We start from the raw sequence: 26,680 nt of genomic DNA, 5'->3' as shown, positions 1-26,680 counted from the left end.
CAAAAGTTAAAAGTTCAGCTGCTTTTTGCGTGGCGTCTGGTAAATGCTTTGCTTATGGGCCACTTCTCATAACAACGTTTGTAACTAATAGCGCTGTCAGTTGTTATCGTTTCCGCAACGTATGAGACGGATTTAATGGGTCGGCCACTTGGCTTAATTTGTATAAAAAAGTTTATTGTCAAAAATAGTGTTAGAACTATTTTACAATCATACAAAATAATGGATTTGTATGCCGGGATTTGAGGAGCTTTTTGTAGGTAATAATTTTTGTTTATTTTTACTGCAGGTGAAAATTGATGAAGAAAGATTCCGAAAGTGAAACTTATGGTACCCGAAAACCAACTATTTGCCTCAGTTTTAATTGAAACGTTCATAGACTGCTTCACTTTGCCATTTGCTACTTTTTAAGTGGAAATTACTTTAAATGTAACGTCAAACCAGTGTGAACATCACCCAATGTTAAAACTATCAACGTCAAAATATTCATAACAAGAAAATATTTAACAAAATTTGTAAAATAAATATTTTAAAAAAAAATTTTGACAATTTATTAAATGTTGGAAAATGTCACTAAGTTTTAGATTTTTAACTTCCCATAGGAAGTTATTGTAATGGGTCCGATTTGTCAAATTAAAAATGTTGACATTTCTCGACGTTTTAAGGTCCCTAGAGTCAAAATAAAAGATTTTTAGAAAGATGTCTGTGCGTGTGTGTGTACGTACGTTCGTACGTTCGCAACGTTTTTTTCGTCGTCCATAGCTCAAGAACCAGAAGATATATCGATATCAAATAATTTTTGTTATACAAAATATAAGGCAGAAATGGCTCTTAAGAAAATTGCGAAACTATCAATGTCAAAATATTATTTACAAGAAAATATAGCAAAATTAGTAAAAAAAAATGTGTTAAAACAAATGTTGATAATTCATTAAATGTCGAAAATGTCACTAAATTTTATATTTTTTAATTGTTTAAAAAAAATAGATTGATTGATGGTGATTTCATTGGTAATCCCGAAGAAAAAGTTCACCCAAGACTCCTTTGAGATGACTCATTTTGACGTTTCATATTTATTATTCATTTCAACTTATAGGTTGAAAAGTTGACTTCTTACTTTATTGACGTAACTAAGAATCAGATCTAAACAACGTCTTGTTAAAGAAGTTAATGTTTAATACGTGACATTTCAGTATTGTGTAATTTTGTTTGTTCATCTGACTGTTGAATGGACCCCATACACCATCAATGTTGTCTGTCAATTTTACTTTAACGAGTCTCGATTAAGGCAACACTAATACATTGATGGGTATCAAAATCAACAATTGTTTGAGTTTCTTCAATTTTAACTGACAGAACTTTAATAATGTAGTGTAGATTTTCAATGTGTGAGATTCGAGATGAAAATGTATGGTCTTCAAAGTTTCTTTCAGTGGTTAAAAAACGTAAAGTTGACAATCGTTCGCAAAAATTCAACGAATAGATGTTTATCCATTCAAAGAAAATTTCTGTAATCTTCATCGAAATTTGACAGTTCTCTAAGTAAAGAACTATCTCCGTACATTTTTCGTTTCAACAACCACTTCCTTTTTATCCAAGGTTTAGAAAAAGCCATCAATGATTCTTGATAGTGTAAAGGGCCCTTATCGCTTGTCTGGAATAACAACTGTCATTTTGTGATGCCAATGAATGTGCTTTCAAACACTTGGCCAATCATTGGGTTTTTTTTTACAAGTCGGTTATAATGATCAATGAAAATGTCTGCCATTACAAAATATGTTCCAAATTGACATCAAGAATTTAAGGTTAGAGTTGATCTCTAAAAACGAAATTGATACTAGGTGCGCATACAAAGAAAATGAACGCCTTTAATGAAACGAAACGATCAGCTGTTCATTGAAAGCGATAATTAAAAAACTTGTGGTGTGCATTAAAAATAGTATTTTTTAAGTACAAACATTTTCTTATTTTTAAGCTCATTTTGACTTTCTTAATCGCTTTTAAATCTCAAAACTAAAATTTTCAATAATGAAACTGACCTTATAGCAATTGGAATTATGTAACATGAAACACGGTTTTAATACCTAGATTGTTATATTCAAAAGAAAAACGGTTTTCTAAAATGGAAAAAGCTGCTTAACAAGAAATAAATTTTCAAATCGTTTAAGTTTTTCGTTCTCCATTACTGAATTAATAAAAAGCCTTTACACTTCATGTATTACAGTTGTGAATTCCATTTAACTAAATCCAACATAATTTTTTAATTCAAAAACATCTCGTAATCGAACATTCAATATTTCTTAATTTTTCTTACAGCATAATCTTTGCCTGATGTAAGTCTTGTCTTATCCACAAAATGCATCCGAATATACTGCATATAAAAATATTCAATGATCTAAAAATAGCTATAAATTTATCCGTGAATATCTCAGAGACAACCAAACAACACAGAACAGATGCAAGAAGCAAAAGTTTAATTTTGGGATTTCTTTTTTTTTTATTTCAAAAGTTCCAACACAGACAGGTATAGGCGGTATTTTGTTTGCGTAACAAGACGTAAACATTAATTTGTAATATTTCTCTCGTATCGCTTTTCGATCTTTTCATAATAAAATTTCAATTTTAATCAATTTTTACTCATTTTGTTTGTTTTTCACTACACGACTCTGTGCGGTGCCAAAAGTCTTCTTCTCACATCATTTGTTTTGAATTTGTTATTCACATCAATTGCCAATCGTAACTACAATCAACACATAATTTCAATTTTTCAAAAAAAGATACAAAAATACTATTTTCGACATTAGTCATTGCCACTATGAGTATGACACATAAATTAGTTTTAACACTTTCGAAAATAGCGTTTCTAACATACAAACAGGTGGACGCCGCCAAGTCGTTGCCATCACCAATGCTGACATTCAAATTATGATCTCAATAAATAATATTGTTTAAGTGATTTTAAAAAACTCAACACAAAAACGACATGAACTTGCATAGTCTCATCAATAAAATAAGAAGGATTAGAGTGGATCGTCGAAAGTGATTGAGCTAAAGACCACCACAAAGTCTTGAATTTAATGAGATTTCTTAGAAAAAAAGAAAAATCGAAGTATTTTCAAAAACAAAATCTCAAAAAATCATCATCATAGGACAAACACAAAAACAAAGAAATACAATCATTTTACAATCAAAAAATAAAAATAAAATTAAGTTAAAAATATTGCAAAAATACACATCAAAATCGCGCTTTTAATCGCGTGTCAAAAAATTCATCATCATCATCGCCATCACCAAGAGTCTCTTACTAATTCGAAAAAATGTTTCTTAGTCTGGTTCGTTATTTTCGTAAAGATTTATAAATAAAATTTGAGCAAAATTAGTATTCACTTAGTACCTAACATTTATTTTTGCGTCTACTAGAATACGTTTTTATTGTAAACTTAAATGAAACAAAAATACTTAATAACGTGAGGTCTGTGTTATTCTTAGCGCATCCTTTTTTCGTTTTTTTGTTTTTCAATTTTTTGAGAAACGTCCCGTTTAATAGTCCCGGCAGCAAGGTTTGGAGACTGTCACAATATTGGAGGAGCTGCCTCTGAAGTCTATTTCTATATTAAGATTTCCCATCTTTTTTGTTTTGTTTATATTTTGTTGTTTTGAGGTTCTGGTGCAGGGAAGACTATTTTTTCTGCAAGCCGTCGTTTTGTCGTCGTTCCTGAACAGTGCCGGTGAATTATTTTCAGAATTTGTTGGAAGTTAAGGTATTTGGGATATAAAATAATACAGAGAAGCTACATTTTTATTATTTAAGTTATTCGACATAGAAACTTTATGAGTTTAAAGAGAATGCATATTTTTACTTAATAAGAATTGAAAATGGAGCAAGAACAAACATTTTGAAGACAATTTTGAATACACTTGACTCATTCAGACAAATAAACTGGACATAAGTCAAAGTAAAATTGCTTTTAATTAACATTAAACTGCTCAAATTTCTTGTCCACAAAAATCATATTGTTTTTAGAATTAATGCCTTAATAAAAGAATCCCTTTGAAATGAAAAATAATAATATAACTTATGTCACTTTGGATATCAGTGTAAGCAATTCATAGGATGTCTGTCAAATATTTGGGGCAGTTTATTTGCCTAGGTGTTGGTAAAAGAGACAACGGTTTCTATTTGTTTACATTACTTTCTCCAGTTCTTAACAAAATTAAGAATACAAAATGTTTTCGATTTCCAATGATTTATTTTTTGTTAAAAAAGAAAAACTGTTTAAATAAAACATTTCCGGTTTTTAAAAAATAATTGCAAGGATTTCAAAATTGTTGGTATATTGATCCTGAGTTTATTTTAAATAATTTGAATGCTATTTTCCAAAGTTATTATTTCTTTATAATTCATTATTATTGTCAAATTTTTCAGATTAGACTTTTTTGTCTTATTTTCTTAACATTCTTCTTCTTTCAAAAGCTTTTATCGATCAAGGATAAGTTTACACTATACAAAATTATATCAAACTTTAATTAGTATTTACACTTGATTCTCGGTCCGTTTACAAAAGATTGCAATTTTCTAAAACAAACTACTGAAGGCACACGAACTTGCTTCTGTATCGAAATAGACTTTTACAAATATTCAAAAGTGAAATCCCATTTGATTTCTTAAAATTAATTAATGTTTATATTTATGAAAAGTGTTTCATTTTCTTTCTAATATACGTTTTATATTTGAATATCGTTAAAAAATGTTGACCGGTTTTTGAGGAAAAAAAATCAAGCAAAGCTAAATTCATTTAAATGGTTTACTAAGAAAATTTTAAAATAAAAGTTTTTCTTTTATATTGCAAGAAGCCCAATTAAGAATAAGAAACGTAGAGAATTTTTTTTAAAATCAATCGTTTGCAGGAAATTCGAGTTTTCGATGTTTTATCAAAAACTGTTGCTTAAACTTTAAATTTCAAAGCTTGAACTAAATCGACACAACGGCTAAGGCTGTAGGGTCGACGAGACGACAGGCAGACGGAAGGAACCGAATTTTCAACCATCGTGATGTCATAAAATAAATAAATTTGGTGGTACAACAGTCCATTGAGAACTAGCATCTAGTGACTTACTACTTCATTCTTACTACACCATTCCTGTGTGCGAGTAAAGTTGCCAGGAAAGGAGGGACATACAGTTTTTTTTTAAGCCGCATACAAACGGCTAATTTGAGAAAGCACTTTTCTTGACAAGAATTACTCTTGGAGGATTCTTCAATTCCTCGCAAGAGGCAGTATCAGTGAAACCTTTTTTTTGTGTATCGGTGGCACAGTCTGGCATTGAACTCAAAACCTCTAGCGTGACAGCCCTACACACTAACCATCACGCCACAGGTTCTACTATCGTAATGTCATACTAAATTTAAATCTGGAGTTCAAAAAATTTTGAGAATGCAATACTTCCCTTATATTTTCTAGAAGTCACAAGTAAAAACAAAACTCATTGGTGCCGAACTTTAAACAGCCTTTTCTTAAGTTGTTTAGCAGTATAACCTGTTCTAAAATTTTAACATTTTCCCAAAAATACTGAACAAGCCCAAGCAGGGACAGTTTATAACAACAAAAAAAAAAACAAACACACCTAAATTAAATTGTAATGTCAGATACTCATAATAAAAAATCATTATAGATTTAGAAAATATATACTGGTTGGGCAGCATTTTAAACGTATTTGAGAAATATAAAAGGCACTTTTAAAAATTCACAAAGCTTCCTCTTATTTCTTGACAATTTGCTAAAGTTAAGATCAAGGAATAGCTACTTTCATTTTTAGCAATGTTCTTAATCCATTTGACATCTGTACACTTATTTATATAAGAGTAGTGGATGAAATGGTCCAGTCAGCATTCCAATTAAAAGCCCCGTTTAAACATATTTACTTTCTTACTTACTTACTTAAGATGGCGCTACAGTCCGGGGCGGACCTGGGCCTCAACCAACATGCGTCTCCAGCCAGCTCGGTCCCTAGCAAGCTGTCTCCAGTTTCTCACGCCAAGTTGGTTGAGGGCCCTCTCCCACCTGTGCACCACCTGAGTCGCGGTCTTCCTCTACTGCGCTGTCCGTCAGGATAGGATTCGAAGACCTTCCGGGCTGGAGCGTTTATGTCCATCCGCTCTACATGACCTAGCCATCTAAGCCTTTGGACTTTAATTCTGCTAACAAGTTCAGTGTCGCTGTACAGCCCGTACAGTTCGTCGTTATATCTTCTTTTCTATTCTCCATCTATGCGTACGGGACCAAAAATCACCCGAAGAATTTTTCTCTCGAAGCATCCTAAGACGCTCTCATCTTTCTTTGACAGGGTCCAGGCCTCAGCGCCATAAATGAGAACCGGGATAATGAGTGTCTTATAGATGGTGGTTTTACATGCTCGAGAGAACACTTTACTTCTCAATTGCCTTCTAAGTCCAAAGAAGCAGCGATTTGCAAGAGTTATTCTTTGTTTGATTTCAGCGCTGGTGTCGTTGTCTATGTTAATTGCGGTGCCTTGGTAGACAAAGTCCTTAACTACCTCAAAGTTATAGCTGTGCATGGTGACGTTTTGTCCAAGACGTCGTTGTTCAATGTCCTTTTTTGATGACAGCATATACTTGGTCTTGCCCTCATTGACCACTAAACCCATCTTCTTCGCTTCCTACGCAATGCTCAAAAACGCTCCACTGACATCACGCTTTGATCTTCCAATTATGTCAATATCATCTGCGTGTCCGAGTAATTGGATGGACCTTTGCAAGATTGTGCCTCTAGTGTTGACGGTTGAGTTTTGCACAATTCTTTCCACAACGATGTTGAAGAAGTCGCATGACAGTGCATCGACTTGCCTAAAACTTTTTTGAAATCAAATGCATCGGTGAGATCTTTTCCGACCTTGATAGAGCAGCGTGTATTCTCCATCGTCATTCTGCACAAACGGATAAGTTTGACAGGGATGCTGTCAAGAGCTCTGTAGAGCTCTTCCCTAAAGATGCTGTCATACGCTGCTTTTAAATCGATAAGGAGGTGGTGGGTATCGATTTGAAGTTCCAGGGTTTTTTCCAAGATCTGCCGTAATGTGAAGCCACACTGATAAGGACCTATCAGGTTGTTGACGAACGGCTTCCGACGTTCACATAATACGGCAGAGAGGATCTTATATGCAATGTTGAGGAGACTGATGCCTCTGTAGTTTGCGCTCAATCTCTGTTTGTGCCACCTAAAGTATTTTTTTTATTGGTACTACCTCTTCCGAGGAAATGGCAAATCCTCCAAGAGTAATTATTGTCATTAAAAATACTTTCTCATTTGGATTTGGTATAAAAACTGTAGATCCATTCCTGACATTATTCGCACATTGGTTGAGAGTTGTAAGTCGCTAGGCCTTGGTTCTCTACGAATTGTTGTGTTGTGCCATCTATTTTATTTTAAACTAAAACTGACGATTAATTTTCTCACTTTTTCATTAAAGCTATAAAAACAATTCTTCTTCCTAAGTCAGATAAATTCGTAAAAATTTTTCATAAAGAGCTTTTTTTACATAACAAACATATTTATCAATAGTAGTAGTTTTTGAAATGTCAAAAGCTCTGTAATTTTGTATGGCCTTAGTAAATTATTAAAATTTAGAAAAGCCATTTTGTTATTTTTTGTGAAAGTAAAATGTTAACAGATGTTAAGATGAATAAGTAATTTAAACCAAGCAAACTCATCTTTATCTGTAACTTACAAAACATGACTTTAAAATTTTATAAAATCTATTAAAATTGTTTTAGTTGTTTTCTAAAAACTTATACTTCAAAATAATTTACTCTTAGGAGTAAAATGTTATCCCCACTTTTTTATCCAAGAAAGTTCTTATACATTTTTTACTCCGTAATTCGGTGTTAAAAAAAACTCACACTTTACCACTACAATTAGTTAAGTATTTTTGTTAAGCCTGATCCTGAGTGAATAACTTTACAAAAGTGTGTCTACTTTGAAACGCAGATCATATGAACTAAAACATTACAGGTTTCTTTGGTGTGGACGCACCTTTACAAAAAATTAGATCAGAAACTAAATGAAACAGTAAAAATAAACACTTCTAAGGAACCAAACAAATTAATCGAACATCTTCAAAAATCGAGCTGAAAGGGTCAGTTGTGGCTATCATTGTTTTTTATCATTGAAACCAATCATTGAAATTTCTTTACAGGTCGTTTATAGCAATATGTCTGTCCTTTGACAAAAATTTCCTGATTCAAATTCACGGAAACTGAACATAATTAAAACCAAATAAATTTTTTTTGAGAAACTAGAATCATCCATGGCTTGCATGACATGTGGTTCCAACAAGACGGTGCCACACAGCACGCGCAACAACGGGCTTATTGAGAGTTCGGTGAACATTTTATTTTACGATCGGACCAGTCAATTGGCGGCCTAGATCATGTGATTTAACGCCCTTAGACTATTTTGTGTGGGGTTATTTTGAAGCTCATGTCTACACAGACAAGCCCGATTCAATTGAGGCATTGGAAGACAACATTGAAGCATTTATTCGTGAGAGACTGGCCGAAATGTTGGAAAGAGTATGCCAAAATTGGACTAAGCGGATTGACTATTTGAGGCGCAGTCAATGTCAACATGTGCATCTTTAAACATTAAATTATATGGAACGTACTATCGATTCAAATAAATATTTTGTGCATTTTTCTGAATTGTATGTGTTTTTTTTAAAAACTTTCCTTTAGCTTTTAAAAATTCACCCTTTATAACTGACATGCAATGTTCAAAACAAAAGTTATACATACGCCCCGTATCTCAAGTAAACTCTCTTAAAAGCGTTTGCAAGACTTCAAATTTTTGATTAACTCAAACTGCGACATAATTCAAAAATGATCAATTTAAATTTCTAAATTTATTTTAAATTTCGGAAGTAAACATCACTTCAATTATTATTTGCCGGCTTGGAAATTGTAGGATAAAATTCTCAATCACAGTGACACATTTTACTGTCAACCAAATATTTAATTACATTTTTAAAACGATCTCTTCTTCAAAAAATTGTTACTTATCTTCAATATTCATTAAAAAAAAAAAAAAATTAAATACAATATATTTTCTTCTAACCGAAACAGAACCAACATCGAACAACACACCCTACACTTTGCCGGGCCTAAATACACAAATCCGTTGGATAAATTTTCCTTTGGAATATAATTTGTTGCGTAACTCAAAAATATAACATATATTTGTACTTTGGCCGCCGCGGCCGTACCGCGGAGCAACGCGGCGCAAGCCCAAGCCAACATATCATCGAAATAATTTATTTTACCTGATGCGTGCGCTGCCTTATCCATTTTATTTTCCCGTGTCGTATCCGTATCCTGTATATGGAGGCAAGTTAATCCATTTGGATTTCACAGGAAATCCAATTATTTCGTAAACACTCTCGCACCACAGAACCAAAACGACACGAAAAAAAAGAAATACAACAACTTTTTCCTCACACGAAATATTCTCACTCACTCACTTCACCTTTTGTATGATTTTTTTCTTCTTCTTTTAAATTAAATTTTTAAATTTTATTTATACTTTCTTGGCTTTCCTTTGAAAATTAATTTTTAGAAGCAAAAATAAAACTATAATTAGCTCACAGACAGAAATATAAATTTTTCACTATATTTTTTCTCACATTTCTTTGGTATTTTCTTGAATTGAATTGATTTTTTTATTTGCACTCAAAAACAGAAATAAGATTTTTATATTATTATTTAAAAAAAATAAAATATGCATTTAACAAAAAAAAATGATTTAAAAATTAACCGTCGTCGACTGCAACGCACTGCGAGAAAATTCAAACAATTATTTTTCAATATCTTTCAAAATCAAATTGACTAATTCTTAAGAAAAGAAAAATTCATACCTATTTTTATGCAGACACAACTTTTTTTTCTTTTTTATTTTTGAATAAAACTAATTTCGTATAAGCAAACACGTCCAGTGTCTATGTACCGTACCTGGAACCCCGATAGTTTTCCTCAGACTGAGGATCGGAAAATTTGTGATGTCGGAAAATGTGTGTCTTTCGGAAATTTTGAAATTTTTCTCAATTTTTTGTGATCGGGAAAATTCTCTTTTGATATTTTTCTTGGATTTCATTTCTTCTCTCTTGGATATTTTTGTATGAATATGATGGAAAGGAACGCGAGTTTTTCACGCTTCAGCCACACGAAAGACGTAAACGAAGAATTTCAAAACAGAATTATTGTTTTCGGATCATACCGGTGTGTATGGTGGTTTTATGAGTTGCATTTAAATTCAAACTGAAACGAAAAAAAACAACAAAAAGAAAAAAATAAAACATTTTGAAAAGCTAGACGTAGACAGATTTTGAAAAAACAAAATACATAAGAATTCCTATATTTTTAAAATTATGAGATGAAAAAATAATTCATCTTTTATTAATTTGTTTTGATTTCTTCTCACACTAAAATTTAAAATTTATATTTTTCGCAACTTAACTTTATTAAAAATGTTTACAATCATCTCAAATACCATCTGCTTTGTTTTTTGTTTTTTAAGTAAATAATAAGTAATTAGTGCAAGAATTTTAACCTCATAACTTATTATCCGGCTTCTTCATATTCATATTTATTTTAGCAATAAACACTAGAAGAAGATTTATTTTTTCAAAAAAATAAAACATTTTATTTCATGCAAGTCTTGAGTAAAATTAGTTTTCCACTATGGGTGTAAGTGTCCACATTCTTGATGTGCGGTTAAAAAAATGATCTCTATAATTGACAGTTCGTCCGTAATCGAGGTGAAGTGTAAACTGATGCGCATTCCTGGAATTGCGGATATAACAGTTGAACTGTTTGAGAGGTGGAATGCAACGAGAGGAGGGCTGTTAGTCTAGAAACGAATATAAAAAGTTAAGAGTGCTATCGTCAGCGTAACAATGTTTTGGATTAGAAGTAGCAGACACTAGACAGGAGATCATTTATAAAAATAAGGAAAAGTGTCAGAGACAAAACGAAGCCCTGGGGCACACCAGCATTTATTTTATGGATTTCAGACTTGTATCCGTCCAAAATAACTTGCAATGAACGGTTCGAAAAAAATGTCTAATCTAAAGAAAAAGGTGTCAATACCAAAAGCACGATAAGAGAGGAATATGCCAGACTTTATAAAATACCTTTAGAAAATTAAGTACAATAATCTTACTTTCTCCAAAACGATGTAAGGATTTGTTCCACTGTTCGGTGAGATGAACCATGAGATCACCGTGGACCTATTGCTACGAAAGCCGTATTGCTGGTCATTAAGAAGCAAGGACAAGATTTTTCTTAAGCTCAAAATTAATCAGCGTTTCCATGACCTTATACAGAAGGGACGTTAGTGCTATTGGTCGATAATTTACGGGAGAAGAAGATTCGCCTTTTTTTGGGATTGATTAAAAGACAAGAGATTGTTTATGAATACTGAAAGAGAATCGAAGACAAAACGGATTTCAGGCTTTAAACCTTCTAATACAAATATTTTCTATCAACCCATTTTTAAATTGAAGGGCAATAATCTTACTTTCTCAAAATCAATATAAAGGTTTGTTCCACTGTTTGTTTCGATAAACCATAAAATCACCAGTGGCCCCTATGTGTTTTTCCAACTCCGAATAGTTTTTCGTCTAGATTGATAACAGCCAGTCCAAGGTTTTTGAAGATCTTAGTTGAAATCCGATTTTAAAATCAATCTTTCACTTTAGATCATCTTTTTTTCGATAAAATTAGTAAAGTTTTTCGAAATCTATAATTCATATCTTCAGTTTTCTGCTTTCAGCTTCTAAACTTGCAGAATGTAAAAACTCAAAACGTTTTGGAAAGTTTATCGTCTCTTGAATAGGGAGTGTCCTAAAACTGTGCATATAATTGATGAGAATTTAATTGCGTCACAATGTCATTTTTCATATTTGGACGCAATTTTTTGTTTGCCTTTAAGGAAAATTAAAATCAACAAAGCTTTAAGTTCTGATGGAATTCCTGCATAATTCTATAAACAAGCTACTCCTGAGTTTCTAAAATATATCTTGAACTGTTAAATAAAATATTCTATGTTAAGATACCTCCTGAAAATACTAATAATCTATCTAGAATATCAGCAACGTTTAAAAAAAGTGATCGAAGTCTACCTGAAAATTTTGAAGTTACATATCTCTGTACTAAATTCGTTGAGGATAGTTTATACGCAAATACTTTGCAATAGACTTGTAAATTGGCTAGAAGAAAACAATATTATAAGTTGCTTTCAAGCTGATTTTTAAACCAACCTATCAAATATGGATCAAATGTTTATACTAAGCATTGATGCTAGGCGTTTTATTGATAAACAAAATGTTTGTATGCTTTCTTTGTAGACTAAACGTGATACAGGCGTTCCTCAAGGATGGATCTTAAGTCCACTCATGTTTTTTTTTCATTTTAGGTATAGAAAATTATAGGGGGGTTTCATTTTGAGATATTAATGACCCTGAATCAAAAATTCTTAAGCTTTCAACGTGACTATAAATAGCTGCCTTTACTATAGCATTAAAATGCGTTGATACAGTGAGTTGAAAGAATTGGAAAACCTTTTATTTTCAACATTTTCAAACGAGTTTTCACCCCTATTATTGACATTAAGTGAGGCTTACAGACAATGGGCAGGTTCAGGCGACATTAGGGACTTCATTTGCAGTCAATGTCATGAATTTCAAATGCAGAACGTTACTTCGCAAACCTCTGCTTTAAGTTCATAGTACAAAAAGTACCAAACAAATTATTGTTTACAAAACACTCTTCAAGCAAGCTACAAGTCCATCACGATTTGTATTTTGTTTTGTAAATAAATATTAGTTACTTCTTTTCAAAATGACAAGGCAGAATATATTAACTGAAGTTGTGCAGAAAATAAATAAATCATAGAGTAATAAAGTTCAGCTTTTAGATGAATAAAAAAAAACATGATCAACTGTCATTTTATTAGAAGTACACTTATCTTAATAGTTAGGGAGATTTTTCTTGACTAACTTTCCACGCAACTTTCCAGTAAAGTTTCCTTAATTGGAATGTAAGTTTTTGGCAGCTGGCCACACAGATACCAGAAAATTGCCTAACTTTGAAGTCCCTTGTGTCGTCTGAACCTGCCCAATGTTTCTTAAAAATTTAAAATCTAATGCTGCCTACATTAACAAAATTTTGAGATTATTTAATCCAAACCTATAAAAACGAATCCTTCTTATTTGTTTAAGATGTGATTACAGTTGGTATGATCTTGATGTTATTCTCCAACTTGCAATGGGCAGTTTCAGTCAACATAAGGGACTTAATTATTTGCAGTCAATTTCATTCTTTCCAAGTGTCATGAATTTCAAATGCAAAACTTTACTTCGCAAACCTCTACTTTAAGTTCATAGTACCAAACAAAGTGCTGTCTACAAAACACTACTTAGGCAAGCTACAAGTCCATCACGATTTGTATTTTGTATTGTAAAGAAATATTACTTATTTCTTTTTTAAATTGACAACGAACTCTTTTACAGAAAGCATGAAATGAAGTTGTGCAGAAAATAAATAAATTATAGATAAGCTTTCACTTGAATGAAAAAACATGATCAGTTGTCATTCTGACATAAGTTGACTTGACTTAATAGTTAGGGAGATTTTTCTTGACTAACTTTCCAGGCAACTTTCCAATAAAGTTGCCTTAATTGGAAGGCACTTTTTGGCAGCTTGTCAATCAGATATTAGAAACTTGCCTTACTTTCAAGTCCCTTTACCTTTATGACGCCTGAACCTGCCCAACGTTTTTAGTAGTCAAGAATTTAGAAGAATTGAAACATTTTTCTCTAAGAGTAATATAAACAACTTAACCACAAACTTACTGAAAACAATTATTTTAGAGAAGAGTTGAAAATATCTAAACTGAGTAAAAATTTCAAAACGAGATCAGAATTGTTTGACTTAAAATACAGATCTAAATCCAATTTGCTCAATATGCAACCTTGACCAAAATTAAGATGTTCTGCATTTTCTAGCATATTCTACAATTTTACAGGAAATTCGAAGACATTTAAGTTTTTTTTTCGTTGGAGGAATATGTTAACTTTCTTAACGGGGGCTATAGTTGGAAGAATCTGGAAAGCTACAAATACACTTGAAAATAATGTAGTTTATTAAATTTTAATTCCAACGCAGTTCTGGGGCCTGGTTATGAGATTCGCGGCGGATGGTTTTCAATTCGACTCACGTCGTATTTCCTTATTAACGAATTCGCGGCGAAGCGAAAATAGTTTTCCTATATTCCAGTAATTTGACACTTTTGGTTTGACTTTTTCTTAATATATTCCAGTGATTTGACAGCTGTACATACATTTTGTTTTGTTTCGATTGAATTTTACAAATAATTATGACACTTCAAATTCGATAATTGGTCGAATTCAAAACGAAGAAGGGAGAGCGAAAGCAATAATTTAAAAATGACAAACTCGCTAGGAAAACAATCCGCCGCGAACCTCATAATCAAGCCCGTTTCATCCTCAGATAAAATAAGCTTGATTATATTTTGTTTTCGCTAAACATCATGTTCCTTTTCTTTATTCATCTCTTGCTGTCTGCAATTTTTGAGCACCTAGTTGATTGAATCCTTGGCTTAAATCGGTGCCTTTAACTACAGCGATCCCGTTCACCGGTTTTTAATTTAAAACAAAAAGAAAACGTCATTTGGTTTGAAATTCAAAATGTATAAAAAACAAAAATAAATAAAAACACATGAATAACTAATTTATACATCAATAATTTCACTTATTTATTAAGTTTTGTTCTTCACCATTAAGTTTTGTTCTTATAATTTAATTATTATTTTGTTCAATGTTCAATTCCACATTTATTGATCGAACAGTATGCGCTGCACTTTGTACGGATTTTTTTAAAATTATTATTTTATATTTATTTAAGTTTAAGTCTTTTTGTTTTTGTTGAAAAATTTAAAATTTTAAAAATAAAATAATACAAAAAATATATTACATTAACATTACACAACTTGAGAGAGAAAGAAGAGAGAGAGATAGAAAAAGACTCAATAGGTAGGAGGAAAGTTTAAAAATCTCAACATTAACCTGTAAATTTGTTTAAGTTCCCTTGATACAACATTTATATGAATGTTTAAATAACTAATCTAACTCAGAATTATTATTGTTTCTATGTTTTGAGTTCTTCAAACTGAATAAAAATGCGAATCAAATTTTGCCTTGCACGAGGGCTGAGTAAATGGAGAAAACCAAGCCAAAGAGAATCGTCCAAAAACCGATTGGATACTTTTTAAGCGAGACTTTTTCGCCCAGCGTGCTTCTTCTTTTTTAAGTTGTTCAATTCCCTGAAAGAAACGGAATTATTAGAATCTAATCAAATATGAGACAAAAGGTGTTTGTTACAGTTTGATCATTGAAAATTGCCGATAGCTGTGTGACCAACATTATGACTGTGAAGACGGCAAAGAGTAGTGCTTCGAATGTAAGGAAGAGCAAGAGAAAAACTGTAGCTGGAGGGGAGTAGGGCGAGCATTGGCGCCATTCGCTCTTCACACACTCGGCGAATTGGTTCACAACCAGAATCATGGAATGAACCGAGATGAGAGCAATGTAGAGCTAGAAAAAAGGAGATTTGATTAAGATGTAGTCTCGAAAAGTGAATGTTCACTCACTGTAAACAAAACAAAGTACTTTTGATTGTTCTCTCCAACACAGTTGTTCACCCACGGACAGTGGTGGTCCATTTTGCGTATACAACGTTGGCACACAGAACAGTGATGTGCCCGGTCAGGTTTGATGCTACAGCACTTGGGACACTTGAAGAGCATTTGACCCTCCCTGTAGCCCATCTGGAGGATCATCTCTTTGGTGGCATTTCCTCGTGGAACTGCTCCCTAAAACCACAGAATCAATGAGAGTCCTCAATGGCAATGGAGTTTTAAGACTTACAGGATCTGATAGCATTGTCCGAACATGTGATGCAAATGCAAGGAATGCAAACGACTGGAATATGATTATATTAATTGTTCTAAATATCACATTCGGGCTTGGAAGCAGAATAACCCTCATCACAACGAATTCGGCAAAGAGAATTAGCATCCAGGTCAAGACAGCACAAACTATACCACAAATGTCCTTTAAAAAAACAACCAACAGGGTTATTTTTATTTTCCTGTTTTATAAACTTTGGAATCTTTGGACGAACCTTTACACACCAAGCCCTGCCGCCCCAGCAGCGGTTGTGCATATCCCCACTGGACATCATTGTCGGTACTGGTGCGTATTGATAATCCATCAACTGGAAATCAGTCGATTTGTCAGGAAAAAGAAAGACTACAACTACTGTAAGCGAATCATCAAAAGTTGGTTTTGTTGAATAAAAATGTGGAATTCTTATCACCCACAAACCATTCGCTAAAAAATAAAAATTAAAAACTGCAGAAAAACAAATCAGTGAAGCGAATATTGACAGCTGACAATAAATGTCAGATAAAAAGTCATATGAGCAAAAGTCATTCGTTGAGTGATGCCAGATATACCTTGTTTTCTTTTAAATTTGTATTTGATCGATAAAAATACATTTTATTTTATTTATCTTAAGAACTTAAGTACTTTAAAAATTGACGTTTTTTTTAACTTATTACTTTACTGATTTTAACGAAAATGAAAATTCGAAGCACAAGCGTGTTTCATCAGAGGGTTCTGAAGAAAAACCCACAACTTTGACATATAAATCAGACCATATAGAGTAAATGGTGGCTTGAATATTGATTTCAGAAGCAGTCAATTTTAATGGATTTAATGGCGATTCATTAATAGTTTTAGCATTGTCTTATAGACTTTTCACACCAAACCCAAAACCCGCCGAAAACCTATATCGAAAACTCAAGTTTTCCTATACAATTTTGGTAAACCACAAGTTTTATATAAAACCTCTCGAAAACTAGTTGCAATTCAAAGTTAAACTAAACAAACAAATATTTCGAAACATTCAGCGCTTAAATTAATGTAAACAAAACAACTGATGCCTGTTGTCAAAACAAATATTTCATTTTGAAATAAATTTGGTCGTAATATTATTTATACAAATTCTTACAAAATAAGAATTATTGCTTTTTTTCTTTATTTACAGAATATGGACAATTTTTCAACATCGAGAATAAAAGCCCCGGTGACTATTTGCGGCACTGGCGGTTCTTCTATGATCCTCCTGAGTTTCAAACGCTCTTTGTTAAGCGAGGAACAGGAATTCACTATGGCTATTGGCGTGACGACACCAAGGACAAGGAAGACTTGACGTTTCCAAGGGATGCGTCTTCCAACTCGTTGCCACAAATATGTTCGACACTTTCGCTTACTACCTGGAGAAAGACTTTCCGGTAACTCCGTCCAATCACAAGGGTTTGGGAGATATGAGAAAGGCGATAAGCTAATTTGTGGAGGAGAATAAGTATGGAAGGAAATCTCTGGTGGAGGCTAAGTCGCAGCGATCTAGGAAAATGTGCGCCAAAACATTCCACAATTTGGGAATCGTTGTTCCAGTGAATAAAACCACAACAGTGGGCTGTCGCCCTTTGATGGACAGCGATGCCAACTTCAAGAAGATCCTCAGTGCTTTGGGCAAGCCAGGCGAGTTTGATTTTGGTACTAGGAATTGGTCTTATCTGCTCCGGATATAAGGACCTACAGGAAATCGTTCCGTATCTTCTCAGCACCGCCTATAAGCTGCCACAATACATGACGATTCTGAAGGCACATTAGGCAGACAGAAGCAATAGTCAGAAGCAGTAATTTGGATTGAGTTTGTTGTGAAAGAAAAAAGAAAAAGTTTTGTTTTTTCTTGATTTGATCGTATATTTTTTACACAATAAGCTTCTCTTTCGTAAATTGTTCTGACCGGTTGAAGTGAACAAAGAAGATAGCTGCAGCCAAGCGAGCTTCTAGTTCTTGTTGGTTCATGTCGTGAGCCCACTCCACCCGTCCCAGAACTTCAGTTGAAACTCTTCTTCGAGACGAGCTAATGTTACGGCCTTGTCTGCGCTGATATTCAGCTTTCTGGAAAGGCTTATTGACAAAAGGGTGTCAACATAAGAGAAAAATCCTTTGAAGAATATTTGTACTTCAAGAATTTTTAAAAAATTGAATTTTGAGAGAATACATACCATATAAAACATCATAACTGTTTGAAAAGAAGTACCTGGTTATTTTCATTTTATCCGCATCCGAGACGGTGGGTGGTGATATATTGTGAGTTTTTTGTATGTTCGTTTCGAAACGTTTGTTAAACCACTCAATGACGGGATCCCATAGTTTCATTTGGAGCTCGTATAGATCTTTACCTTTCTGAAAATCAACTTGATAAGTACCTACATAAGGCTAAAGTTTGTATCTTGCATTTTCAGATCCTTTAGTTCATTGCAGAGTTCATCGAAAGTTCTGGGGCTCATTCTGAAATGTTTTTTTCATCAATACAAAATTTTACAGCCGGTGGTAAACAAATTTAAATGTCAAATGAAAGCGTGTAAATGTTCAGTGTGAACGATTTTCGGGTTTACGAAAACTTTTTGCTGAAAACCGGTTTTGGTTTGGGTTTGGTGTGAAAAGCCTATTAGCTTCTTTTAGTGATCTTTGAACTTCGTAGCTTTTTCATAATAATGTTCCTCAATTTGCTAGCTCCATTTTGATGTTGAGCGATTCATGATGAACTGTCAAACCTTACTGAATTAAAATGCCAATACAGTTTGATATTTCTTAACTGTCAAACCAAAGACATCAACCTTAAAAACTTTGTATACAAACGCCTTATTTTGTGTTAAACTTTAAGGACCGATGTTGGTTTCGTTTTATTTAGGAAATTATGGCAAATTCTTTTTATTATCATAATATTGATATGGTTCAATTACATATGAAACAAAATGGCCGTGGAAACCATGATGGCACACCTCGACCCGATGGTCCAAATTTTCAATGACACTGAGGTATGATTGATGTTTTAAGCCGTTAATGACCTGAATTATCTCATCCTTCAGCTCTTGAATTGTTGCTGGCGTATTAACGTACCACTTTTCTTACAAATTACTCCAAATTTAGAGGTCTAACGGTGTCAGTTCATGTGATCTGATGTTAGAATGTGCCCCCTTCACTGAAGATGACAACGCTTGACTACTTTAGTTGTTGAGACAATTGTTGCGCACGACGACGACTTAAGGTGGATAGCTCTTCTGCAATATTATCGCGAGCGCAGTAATATTTTTAGCAGTACGAGCATGCACTGGTTTTTCACATCTCCTACAGACTCGGTTTGCTCAATTTTTTCCATGAATTGACCGACAAAATCACGAAATGCACGATAAACAATTTGACTTGAGTGCCCATTTTCTTAATAACCCTGAATAGACTTAACGCGTTGCTCAATTCTGTATCTTTCCATGGTTCAAATTATATAAGACTGAAATTGAGAAATGCTTAATGATATGTAGAAAGAAACCTGAGTTTTAGATGTGTTTCACTTTCAACATCGGAACTTAAAATTTAACCACCCTTTGATAATTTGACTTTCAATGTAGATGCATCCTTAGGCACTATTCACATAAGCACGACTAACGACCAACGAATGAACGAATATTCGTTGATTTTGACATTTCTTTCACATGAGAGTTTTTATTTTATAATATTGTGATATTAAAAAGTTAAAGTATGCATCATAAATCAAATAGAAACTATATTGCTATCGTTTTGTTAAGAATTGGTGTAGAAATATGTCTTCAAACGTATATAAACTCACATTTTTTAATTAATTCGTCGTTCGTTGTCGCGCTCATGCGAATAGTCCTTAAATTTATTTGGTATTTAACATAAAATATGATTTATCGTTATCGCTACGTCATCGATATATAATCGAATATTTTCTCATCACTATGAAGAACTGTCAAAAAGAAAAAACAATATTTGTTTCAAAAACACTCTAGTGGAGTATGTACCGTGGTAAATATATGCCGAAAAATTGATAACAAAATCTACGTTACTTTATTGTTCCGCAATACGCAATCAAACAAACAAATAATTAGAAACTATGGACAAATGGGTGGCGCTGAATAGCCAGACCGGCTGGATGGACAAAGTAGCACGGTAATTAATGAGGAAAAGCAATAAATGTCTCCTCTATGATGTCATTACGAAAATTCTCTCTCCCTTCACTTTTTAGTCTTATTCAGTATCTTTCCCGAGCCATTTGGGACTTCCTAGAGAGTAGAGGTTCCAACCCCGCTGTGGCCGATCAATTCAAAACTTTGGAATACATTCTCAGCTCATTCCGAAAGCGTAAGAAATCTCCACTCTCAATTGTGGGAATACTCCCAAAAACTTGTTTATTTTTTAGTGCTCCGATTTGGTAAATGCCTCGACTTATTCTACGCTTCACTGAAAACATTCCACTATCCCGATTCCGCCATCAGAGTGACCCACACACTGAGCAAACTATCCCAGGCTCTCTACCTCATTGCAGACCATCTGATGTGGCTCTCCCGCACGGGACTCTTCAAAAGCATCAACGCCCGCAAATGGAGTCAAACCGCCAACAAATATTGGCTCCTCTCGATCACGATGAAACTCTGTCGGGATGTCTATGAGATTCTACGACTTGTTGACTTGCATCGAGCTGCACGCAAATCAGGCGTCGCAAATACACGACTATCAGCGTGCATAAGATCCCATTTTGTTGAGCGATTCATGATGATTTGTCAAACCTTACTGAATTAAAATGCCAATACAGTTTGACATTTCTTAACTGTCAAACCAAAGACATCAACCTTAAAAACTTTGTATACAAACGCCTTATTTTGTGTTAAACTTTAAGGATCGATGTTGGTTTCGTTTTATTTAGGAAATTATGGCAAATTCTTTTTATTATCATAATATTGATATGGTTCAATTACATATGAAACAAAATGGCCGTCGAAACCATGATGGCACACCTCGAGCCAAATTTTCAATAACACTGAGGTATGATTGATGTTTTAAGCCGTTAATGAGCTGAATTATCTCATCCTTCAGCTCTTGAATTGCTGCTGGAGTATAAATGCACCACTTTTCTTACAAATTACCCCAAATAAAGAAGACTAAAGTTGTCAGTTCACATGATCTGATGTTAGAATGTGCCTCTTCACTAAAGATGACGACGTTTGACTACTTTAGTTCTTGAGACAATATTGTTGGGACGAGTTACCTACCGACCCGATTTGCTCAAATTTTTCCATGAATTCACCGAAAAAATCGCGAAAAGAACGATAAACAATTTGACTTGAGCGCACACTTTTTATAATAAACCTGAATAGCTTTAACGCGTTGCTCGATTCTGCATCTTTCCATGGTTCAAATTATATAAGACTGAAATTGAGAAATGCTTAATGAAATGTAGAAAGAAACCTGAGTCTTAGATGTGGTACACATTAAACAACAGACCTTAAAATTTAACCAGCCCTAAATAAGCCATTACACGTCTTAATATAATTTAACTAGTCACGCTAACATAAGCGTCTTTCTTGAGATACTCGCATTGTAATAGCATAAAAACACATCACAACTTTTGACACTTGAGTTTTCCTTTATTTTGTCTAACACTGATTGAAAAAAAGGATTAGAAACATATTCAATCATTATTGCAAAAAGCATAACAGTGACATATTAAAAAAAACTAAAATCTGAATGCTTTATGAAAAGCATTATTTTCTTAATGTACATATACTTTTACCGGGTTGAACCTACCGGTTCTAACCAAAATCGACAAGTGTAAATTAATGCGGAACCAATAGTTATATATTTTCCTAAATTGTGAAATCGTGCAATTATTTCTAATCTTCATTTATTTTTTCTCCGCAAATTCTTTTCAATGCAGATGCATCCTTAATTTATTTATTATTTAACGTATAATAGGATTTATCGTTATCGCTACGTCATCGATAAATATTCTAAAGTTTTCTCATCACTATGAAGAACTGTCAAAAAGCAAAAACAATATTTGTTTATTTTCAATTTTTGTTCACCTTTTGCTGTGCCTCCATTGACGGCTTTTGTTAATTTATTATTTTTTCGGCATTGCACCTTGTACCGAGGTAAATATTTGCCGAAAAATTGATAACAAAATCTACGTTACTTTATTGTTCCGCAATACGCAATCAAACAAACAAATAATTAGAAACTATGGACAAATGGGTGGCGCTGAATAGCCAGACCGGCTGGAAGGACAAAGTAGCACGGTAATTAATGAGGAAAAGCAATAAATGTCTCCTCTATGATGTCATTACGAAAATTCTTTTTCTCCCTTCCCTTTTTAGTCTTATTCAGTACCTTTCCCGAGCCATTTGGGACTTCCTAGAGAGTAGAGATTCAAACCCCGCTGTGGCCGATCAATTCAAAACTTTGGAATACATTCTCAGCTCATTCCGAAAGCGTAAGAAATCTCCACTCTCAATTGTGGGACTACTCCCAAAAACATGTTTATTTTTTAGTGCTCCGATTTGGTAAATGCCTCGACTTATTCTACGCTTCACTGAAAACCTTCCACTATCCCGATGCCGCCATCAGAGTGACCCTCACACTGAGCAAATTATCCCAGGCTCTCTACCTCATTGCAGACCATCTGATGTGGCTCTCCCGCACGGGACTCTTCAAAAGCATCAACGCCCGCAAATGGAGTCAAACCGCCAACAAGTATTGGCTCCTCTCGATCACGATGAATCTCTGTCGGGATGTCTATGAGATTCTACGACTTGTTGACTTGCATCGAGCTGCACGCAAATCAGGCGTCGCAAATACACGACTATCAGCGTGCATAAGATCCCCTAGGGATTTCCAACGACTTGCTCTGCAGTCCTATGGAGTTCTCTATGGGCACAGAGATGTTGTCGTGGATACTGTAAAGAATGTGTGTGATTTCTTTATCCCATTCGCTGCTCTGGGATATGCAAACCTATCGCCGAGAACAATTGGACTTTTGGGAACAATCTCATCTATGGCTGGTATAATGGTAATGGCAGAACCTTCCACACAACTTTTACCGTCTTAAAAGTCACCTTAAGTACGCAATGTATTTGGAATTTTTGTTGTAAACGTATTTTTAATCTTAACTATTTTATTTAATGCACAAACATTTATTCATTTTATTTAATATGTATGTAAATAAACTTGAACTATTGGTGGAGAGAATTAAAGTACCTACTTTCTTTTGAATATTGTGTGTCTTTAAGCTGTATCATTGCGTATAGGCTTCTTTGAAAAGCTCTTTAAATTATAATCCCACTTATCCAATTCTTTAAATATTATCATTTAACTAATTTTGCTAACAACTAGAGAGGTGTGGATCTTTTCATCGAGAGAGTTTATACACCTTTGTCATCAGTCATAACTCATCAGTTTATAATAGACTAAGTTAGTGTAGAGTTAATAATATGACCGTAATTATAAATCACTGTTGTTTTTTAGCAATCACTAGCCTCAAGTGGGCGTTGGAAGTTTTAAATATAAAGTTACTACCCTAGTCACTAGCCGTACCCGTAAAAACCCACGATACTAATGTGGGGTTTATAAAAAGATACCTACCTGTAAGAATTTATTAAGCAACATTTTTAAAACTGTTTAGGAAACAAAAAAGAAAGATCTCATTTAGTTATTTTTTTGTGTATTGTAATTGAAGGAACAGATTTGGAGAGGGATTTTCAGAATACAAAACTTGACATCATTGCAAAACCAAAATTTTAATCAGATTTCTTATCTTTTTTTTGTTGATACAATGGTAAATGTCGCTTAAGACACTCTAATGGTCACACAAAAATAAAGGTTTGAAATAAATTATCTAAATCCTTTCGTTTCGGACCTGATATTGACAGTTTGGAAGAATATCGAATGTCAGGTTCAATGAATTCTTCAAGGCATTTCATTTGGTTGCGGGGCGACAAAAATCCAGGGTATATTAAGGAGAAGGTGTTTGAAATTGCGAATATTTTATTTTTTAACAAACTGCTCTATAGCAGCAACAGGCATGGAGGTATGGTCAGGAAGTAGAAATGTTAATTTAATTTCGTTAATGTGCGTTTGCTTAAAACATTTTTATGATTTTTATTTCGTCCAGGACAACTATCACAGTATTGTAAGGAAATGGACGTAACAGTTTTTTTCTCATCGTAGATTTTTAAGTACTGATTGAGGATTGAACAAATTAAACTGTCTCGTTATAAAACGAAGAATTTCTCAAATAATAAAATAGCATACTCTGCGTATGTGGAACGTTTAGAACTTTGTTCAGGTCAAAACTGGCACAAACAAATTAATGTACATTTTTGGCTTTTTCCTGGTCCTCCCTAAACAGTTTTCGTATGTATGGCTCGTTTCTTTCTGTTGGAAATGTTTTAACACTTTTTTTCTCTCCAACTCACGGTCCTAAAAGGATTTGCAAAAGGTACACTTATATTTTTTGGGAACATGGATGCCAATATTTTACGTTTTTAAAATTCCGCGAAATATGTTTTCGAAGACAAAATTCAAACCTTTTCCACTTGGTTTTCTTTAAATTTTCTGTAAAGATTAGAGACACTAAAATATTCGGTGGGCAAGTAAGTTCTATTGGTCCTAGAACGACAATAATTGGATGGAACCGTTGGTAAGCTTTGAATCATTGGATATAGCATTTGACGTTGGTGCTGCACCCCTCTTGCCGGTTTCCGATGTATTTAAAACTGTTGTTTTTTCAAGGGCGTATGTGACAACTCTACTGGAAATGTTAAGAGTTTTCAGCAAAAACTGCATACAAACATATGTACATGTATTCTCTTACCTTCAAAATTTATAAAATATTTCCTTGCTTTTGTCTTCTTTTCAATTTATTCGCTTCGTCGCCTTTTGATAGTAACACGATCAACACAAGATAATAAATAATGGTCGCATTCACAAAGCTAGTGGCTACGTAGTCAAGGGATTCTGATTGGCTAAATCTAACTACAAAAGTAGTTGAAACTTCCCATCCGACGTAGTGTAAAAAATTCGGCTACAAGTTAGTGGAGAATGATTTTGACGTTTCAGAATCAGCTGCATTGGTAAAGACACACGAATTCAAAATGAAATAAATAGTTTAGTATTTAAATACAAATATAAATCATTCAAATTGTGTCTTAAATTTGATATTATTGAATTCAAAAAACACAAAAGATAAGTTAAAGTTATCAAATCAAAAAAGTTTCTTATTTTATATATTTGTACTTTTCAATAATATGACAGTTCCAGATTGACTAGCTTTGTAGTGTAGTTTTGCATTCACAAAGCTAGTTGAATTTTGACTACGTAGCCACTAATTTTGTGAATGCGACCAATCTATTTGCTGTTAAAAACGGGTTGCCTCAGCCAACATGCGTCTCCAGCCAACTCGGTCCCTAACTAGCTGTCTCCAGTTTCCCACCCGAAGAATTTTTCTCTCGAAGCATCTTAAGACGGTCTCATCTTTCTTTGACAGGGTCCTGGCCTCAGCGCCATAAATGAGAACCGGGATTATGAGTGTCTTATAGATGGTGATTTTAGATGCTGAGAGAGGACTTTACTTCTCAATTGCCTTCTAAGTCCAAAGAAGCAGTGATTTGCAAAAGTTATTCTTCGTTTGATTTCAGCGCTGGCGTCGTTGTCTGCATTAATAGTGGTGCCTAGGTAGACCAAGTTCTTAGGTACCTCAAAGTTATAGCTGCCCATGGTGACGTTTTATCCAACACGTCGTTGTTCAATGTCCTTTTTTGATGACAATACATACTTGGTCTTGCCCTCATTGACCACTAAACCCATCTTCTTCGCTTCGAAGTCGCAATGCTCAAAAACGCTCCACTGACATCACGCTTTGATCTTCCAATTATGTCAATATCATCTGCGTATCCGAGTAATTGGATGGACCTTTGCAAGATTGTGCCTCTAGTGTTGACGGTTGAGTTTTGCACAATCTTTCGCATGACAGTGCATCGCCTTGTCTAAAACCTATTTTTGACATCAGATGCATCGGTGAGATCTTTTCCGACCTTGATAGGCAGCAGGATAAGTTTGACAGGGATGCCAAAAAAAGACATTGCTTTGTAGAGCTCTTCCCTGTGGATGCTGTCGCAAGCGGCTTTAAAATCGATAAAGAGATGATGGGTATCGATTTGAAACTCCTGGGTCTTTTCCAAGATCTGCCGTAGTGTGAATATTTGGTCGATAGTGGACTTTTCTGGTTGAAGCCACACTGATAAGGACCAATCAGGTTGTTGACGAGCGGCTTCACACGTTCACATAATATGATAGAAAGGATCTTATATGCAATGTTAAGGAGACTGATACCTCTGTAGTTCGCGCAATTTAGAGGGTCGCTTTCTTCCGACCATATTTTGCAGACGAGTTGGTGCATGCTCAGTACCAAGTCATCGCCTGCTGCTTTGAATAGTTCAGCAGCGATGCCGTCAGCTCCAGCAGCTTTGCTTGACTTCAGTTTAGATATAGCTATCTCCACTTCGTCAAGGTCGGGTAGGCGGAATTATTGGAAAGGACATGGCAGTCTCTTGCGATTGTAGCCGTCTTACTTCGAATCTCCCCACACTACTTCCTAGTTGTG

General features: G+C 34.0%; 4 protein-coding genes across 8 annotated transcripts in view; 2 read left to right on the top strand and 2 right to left on the bottom strand.

Annotated features, from left to right (window-relative positions):
- The window catches only part of LOC129949298 (muscle M-line assembly protein unc-89), a 111,604-nt gene extending 101,554 nt beyond the window's left edge, over positions 1–10,050 (bottom strand). For 2 of the 5 annotated variants that reach the window (XM_056060676.1, XM_056060677.1), the window contains exons 1-2: positions 9,925–10,050; positions 9,334–9,843 (exon numbers count right to left, since the gene is read on the bottom strand). In XM_056060676.1, coding sequence (XP_055916651.1) covers positions 9,334–9,358 — 25 coding nt within the window. In that variant the 5' untranslated portion in view covers positions 9,359–9,843; positions 9,925–10,050. The remainder of the gene's footprint in view (positions 1–9,333; positions 9,844–9,924) is intronic. The other 3 variants (XM_056060673.1, XM_056060675.1, XM_056060672.1) reach the window with 3 other exon arrangements.
- Positions 10,051–14,815: 4,765 nt separating this feature from the next.
- On the bottom strand, positions 14,816–16,541 carry LOC129952288 (palmitoyltransferase ZDHHC3). Its single transcript, XM_056064803.1, has 5 exons — positions 16,271–16,541; positions 16,015–16,200; positions 15,738–15,959; positions 15,469–15,681; positions 14,816–15,410 (listed from the first exon to the last, which is right to left on the bottom strand). Exons 1-5 carry the CDS (start codon positions 16,358–16,360, stop codon positions 15,252–15,254), a joined length of 870 nt encoding a protein of 289 aa, XP_055920778.1. The 5' UTR covers positions 16,361–16,541; the 3' UTR covers positions 14,816–15,251.
- Positions 16,542–20,046: 3,505 nt separating this feature from the next.
- Positions 20,047–20,853, top strand: LOC129951888 (peroxisomal membrane protein 11B-like). The gene is made up of 3 exons (XM_056064247.1): positions 20,047–20,193; positions 20,270–20,385; positions 20,444–20,853. The coding sequence occupies exons 1-3, from the start codon at positions 20,138–20,140 to the stop codon at positions 20,821–20,823; spliced, it is 552 nt and encodes a 183-aa protein (XP_055920222.1). The 5' UTR covers positions 20,047–20,137; the 3' UTR covers positions 20,824–20,853.
- A 1,228-nt stretch (positions 20,854–22,081) lies between these two features.
- LOC129949903 (peroxisomal membrane protein 11B-like) lies at positions 22,082–23,292 on the top strand. Its single transcript, XM_056061624.1, has 3 exons — positions 22,082–22,319; positions 22,398–22,513; positions 22,572–23,292. Exons 1-3 carry the CDS (start codon positions 22,264–22,266, stop codon positions 23,126–23,128), a joined length of 729 nt encoding a protein of 242 aa, XP_055917599.1. The 5' UTR covers positions 22,082–22,263; the 3' UTR covers positions 23,129–23,292.
- Positions 23,293–26,680: the final 3,388 nt, after the last annotated feature.

Source organism: Eupeodes corollae, chromosome 3 (genome assembly GCF_945859685.1).
Source record: "Eupeodes corollae chromosome 3, idEupCoro1.1, whole genome shotgun sequence".
Lineage (NCBI taxonomy): Eukaryota > Metazoa > Arthropoda > Insecta > Diptera > Syrphidae > Eupeodes > Eupeodes corollae.
The sequence above is the reverse complement of the archived record's forward strand: the minus strand, read 5'-3'. Positions and strand labels throughout refer to the sequence as shown.

What these genes read in the sequence shown, in the direction of transcription:
- LOC129952288 (XM_056064803.1), bottom strand. Translation starts at nt 16,360, where the DNA reads ATGGATTATCAATACGCACCAGTACCGACAATGATGTCCAGTGGGGAT. An exon ending in GCAGGGCTTGGTGTGTAAAG is followed by an intron (nt 16,201 to 16,270) that starts GTTCGTCCAAAG and finishes GTTTTTTTAAAG; the next exon opens with GACATTTGTGGTATAGTTTG. An exon ending in GGACAATGCTATCAGATCCT is followed by an intron (nt 15,960 to 16,014) that starts GTAAGTCTTAAA and finishes CTGTGGTTTTAG; the next exon opens with GGAGCAGTTCCACGAGGAAA.
- LOC129951888 (XM_056064247.1), top strand. Translation starts at nt 20,138, where the DNA reads ATGGACAAATGGGTGGCGCTGAATAGCCAGACCGGCTGGATGGACAAA. An exon ending in TGGATGGACAAAGTAGCACG is followed by an intron (nt 20,194 to 20,269) that starts GTAATTAATGAG and finishes TTCACTTTTTAG; the next exon opens with TCTTATTCAGTATCTTTCCC. An exon ending in TCTCAGCTCATTCCGAAAGC is followed by an intron (nt 20,386 to 20,443) that starts GTAAGAAATCTC and finishes TTTATTTTTTAG; the next exon opens with TGCTCCGATTTGGTAAATGC.
- LOC129949903 (XM_056061624.1), top strand. Translation starts at nt 22,264, where the DNA reads ATGGACAAATGGGTGGCGCTGAATAGCCAGACCGGCTGGAAGGACAAA. An exon ending in TGGAAGGACAAAGTAGCACG is followed by an intron (nt 22,320 to 22,397) that starts GTAATTAATGAG and finishes TTCCCTTTTTAG; the next exon opens with TCTTATTCAGTACCTTTCCC. An exon ending in TCTCAGCTCATTCCGAAAGC is followed by an intron (nt 22,514 to 22,571) that starts GTAAGAAATCTC and finishes TTTATTTTTTAG; the next exon opens with TGCTCCGATTTGGTAAATGC.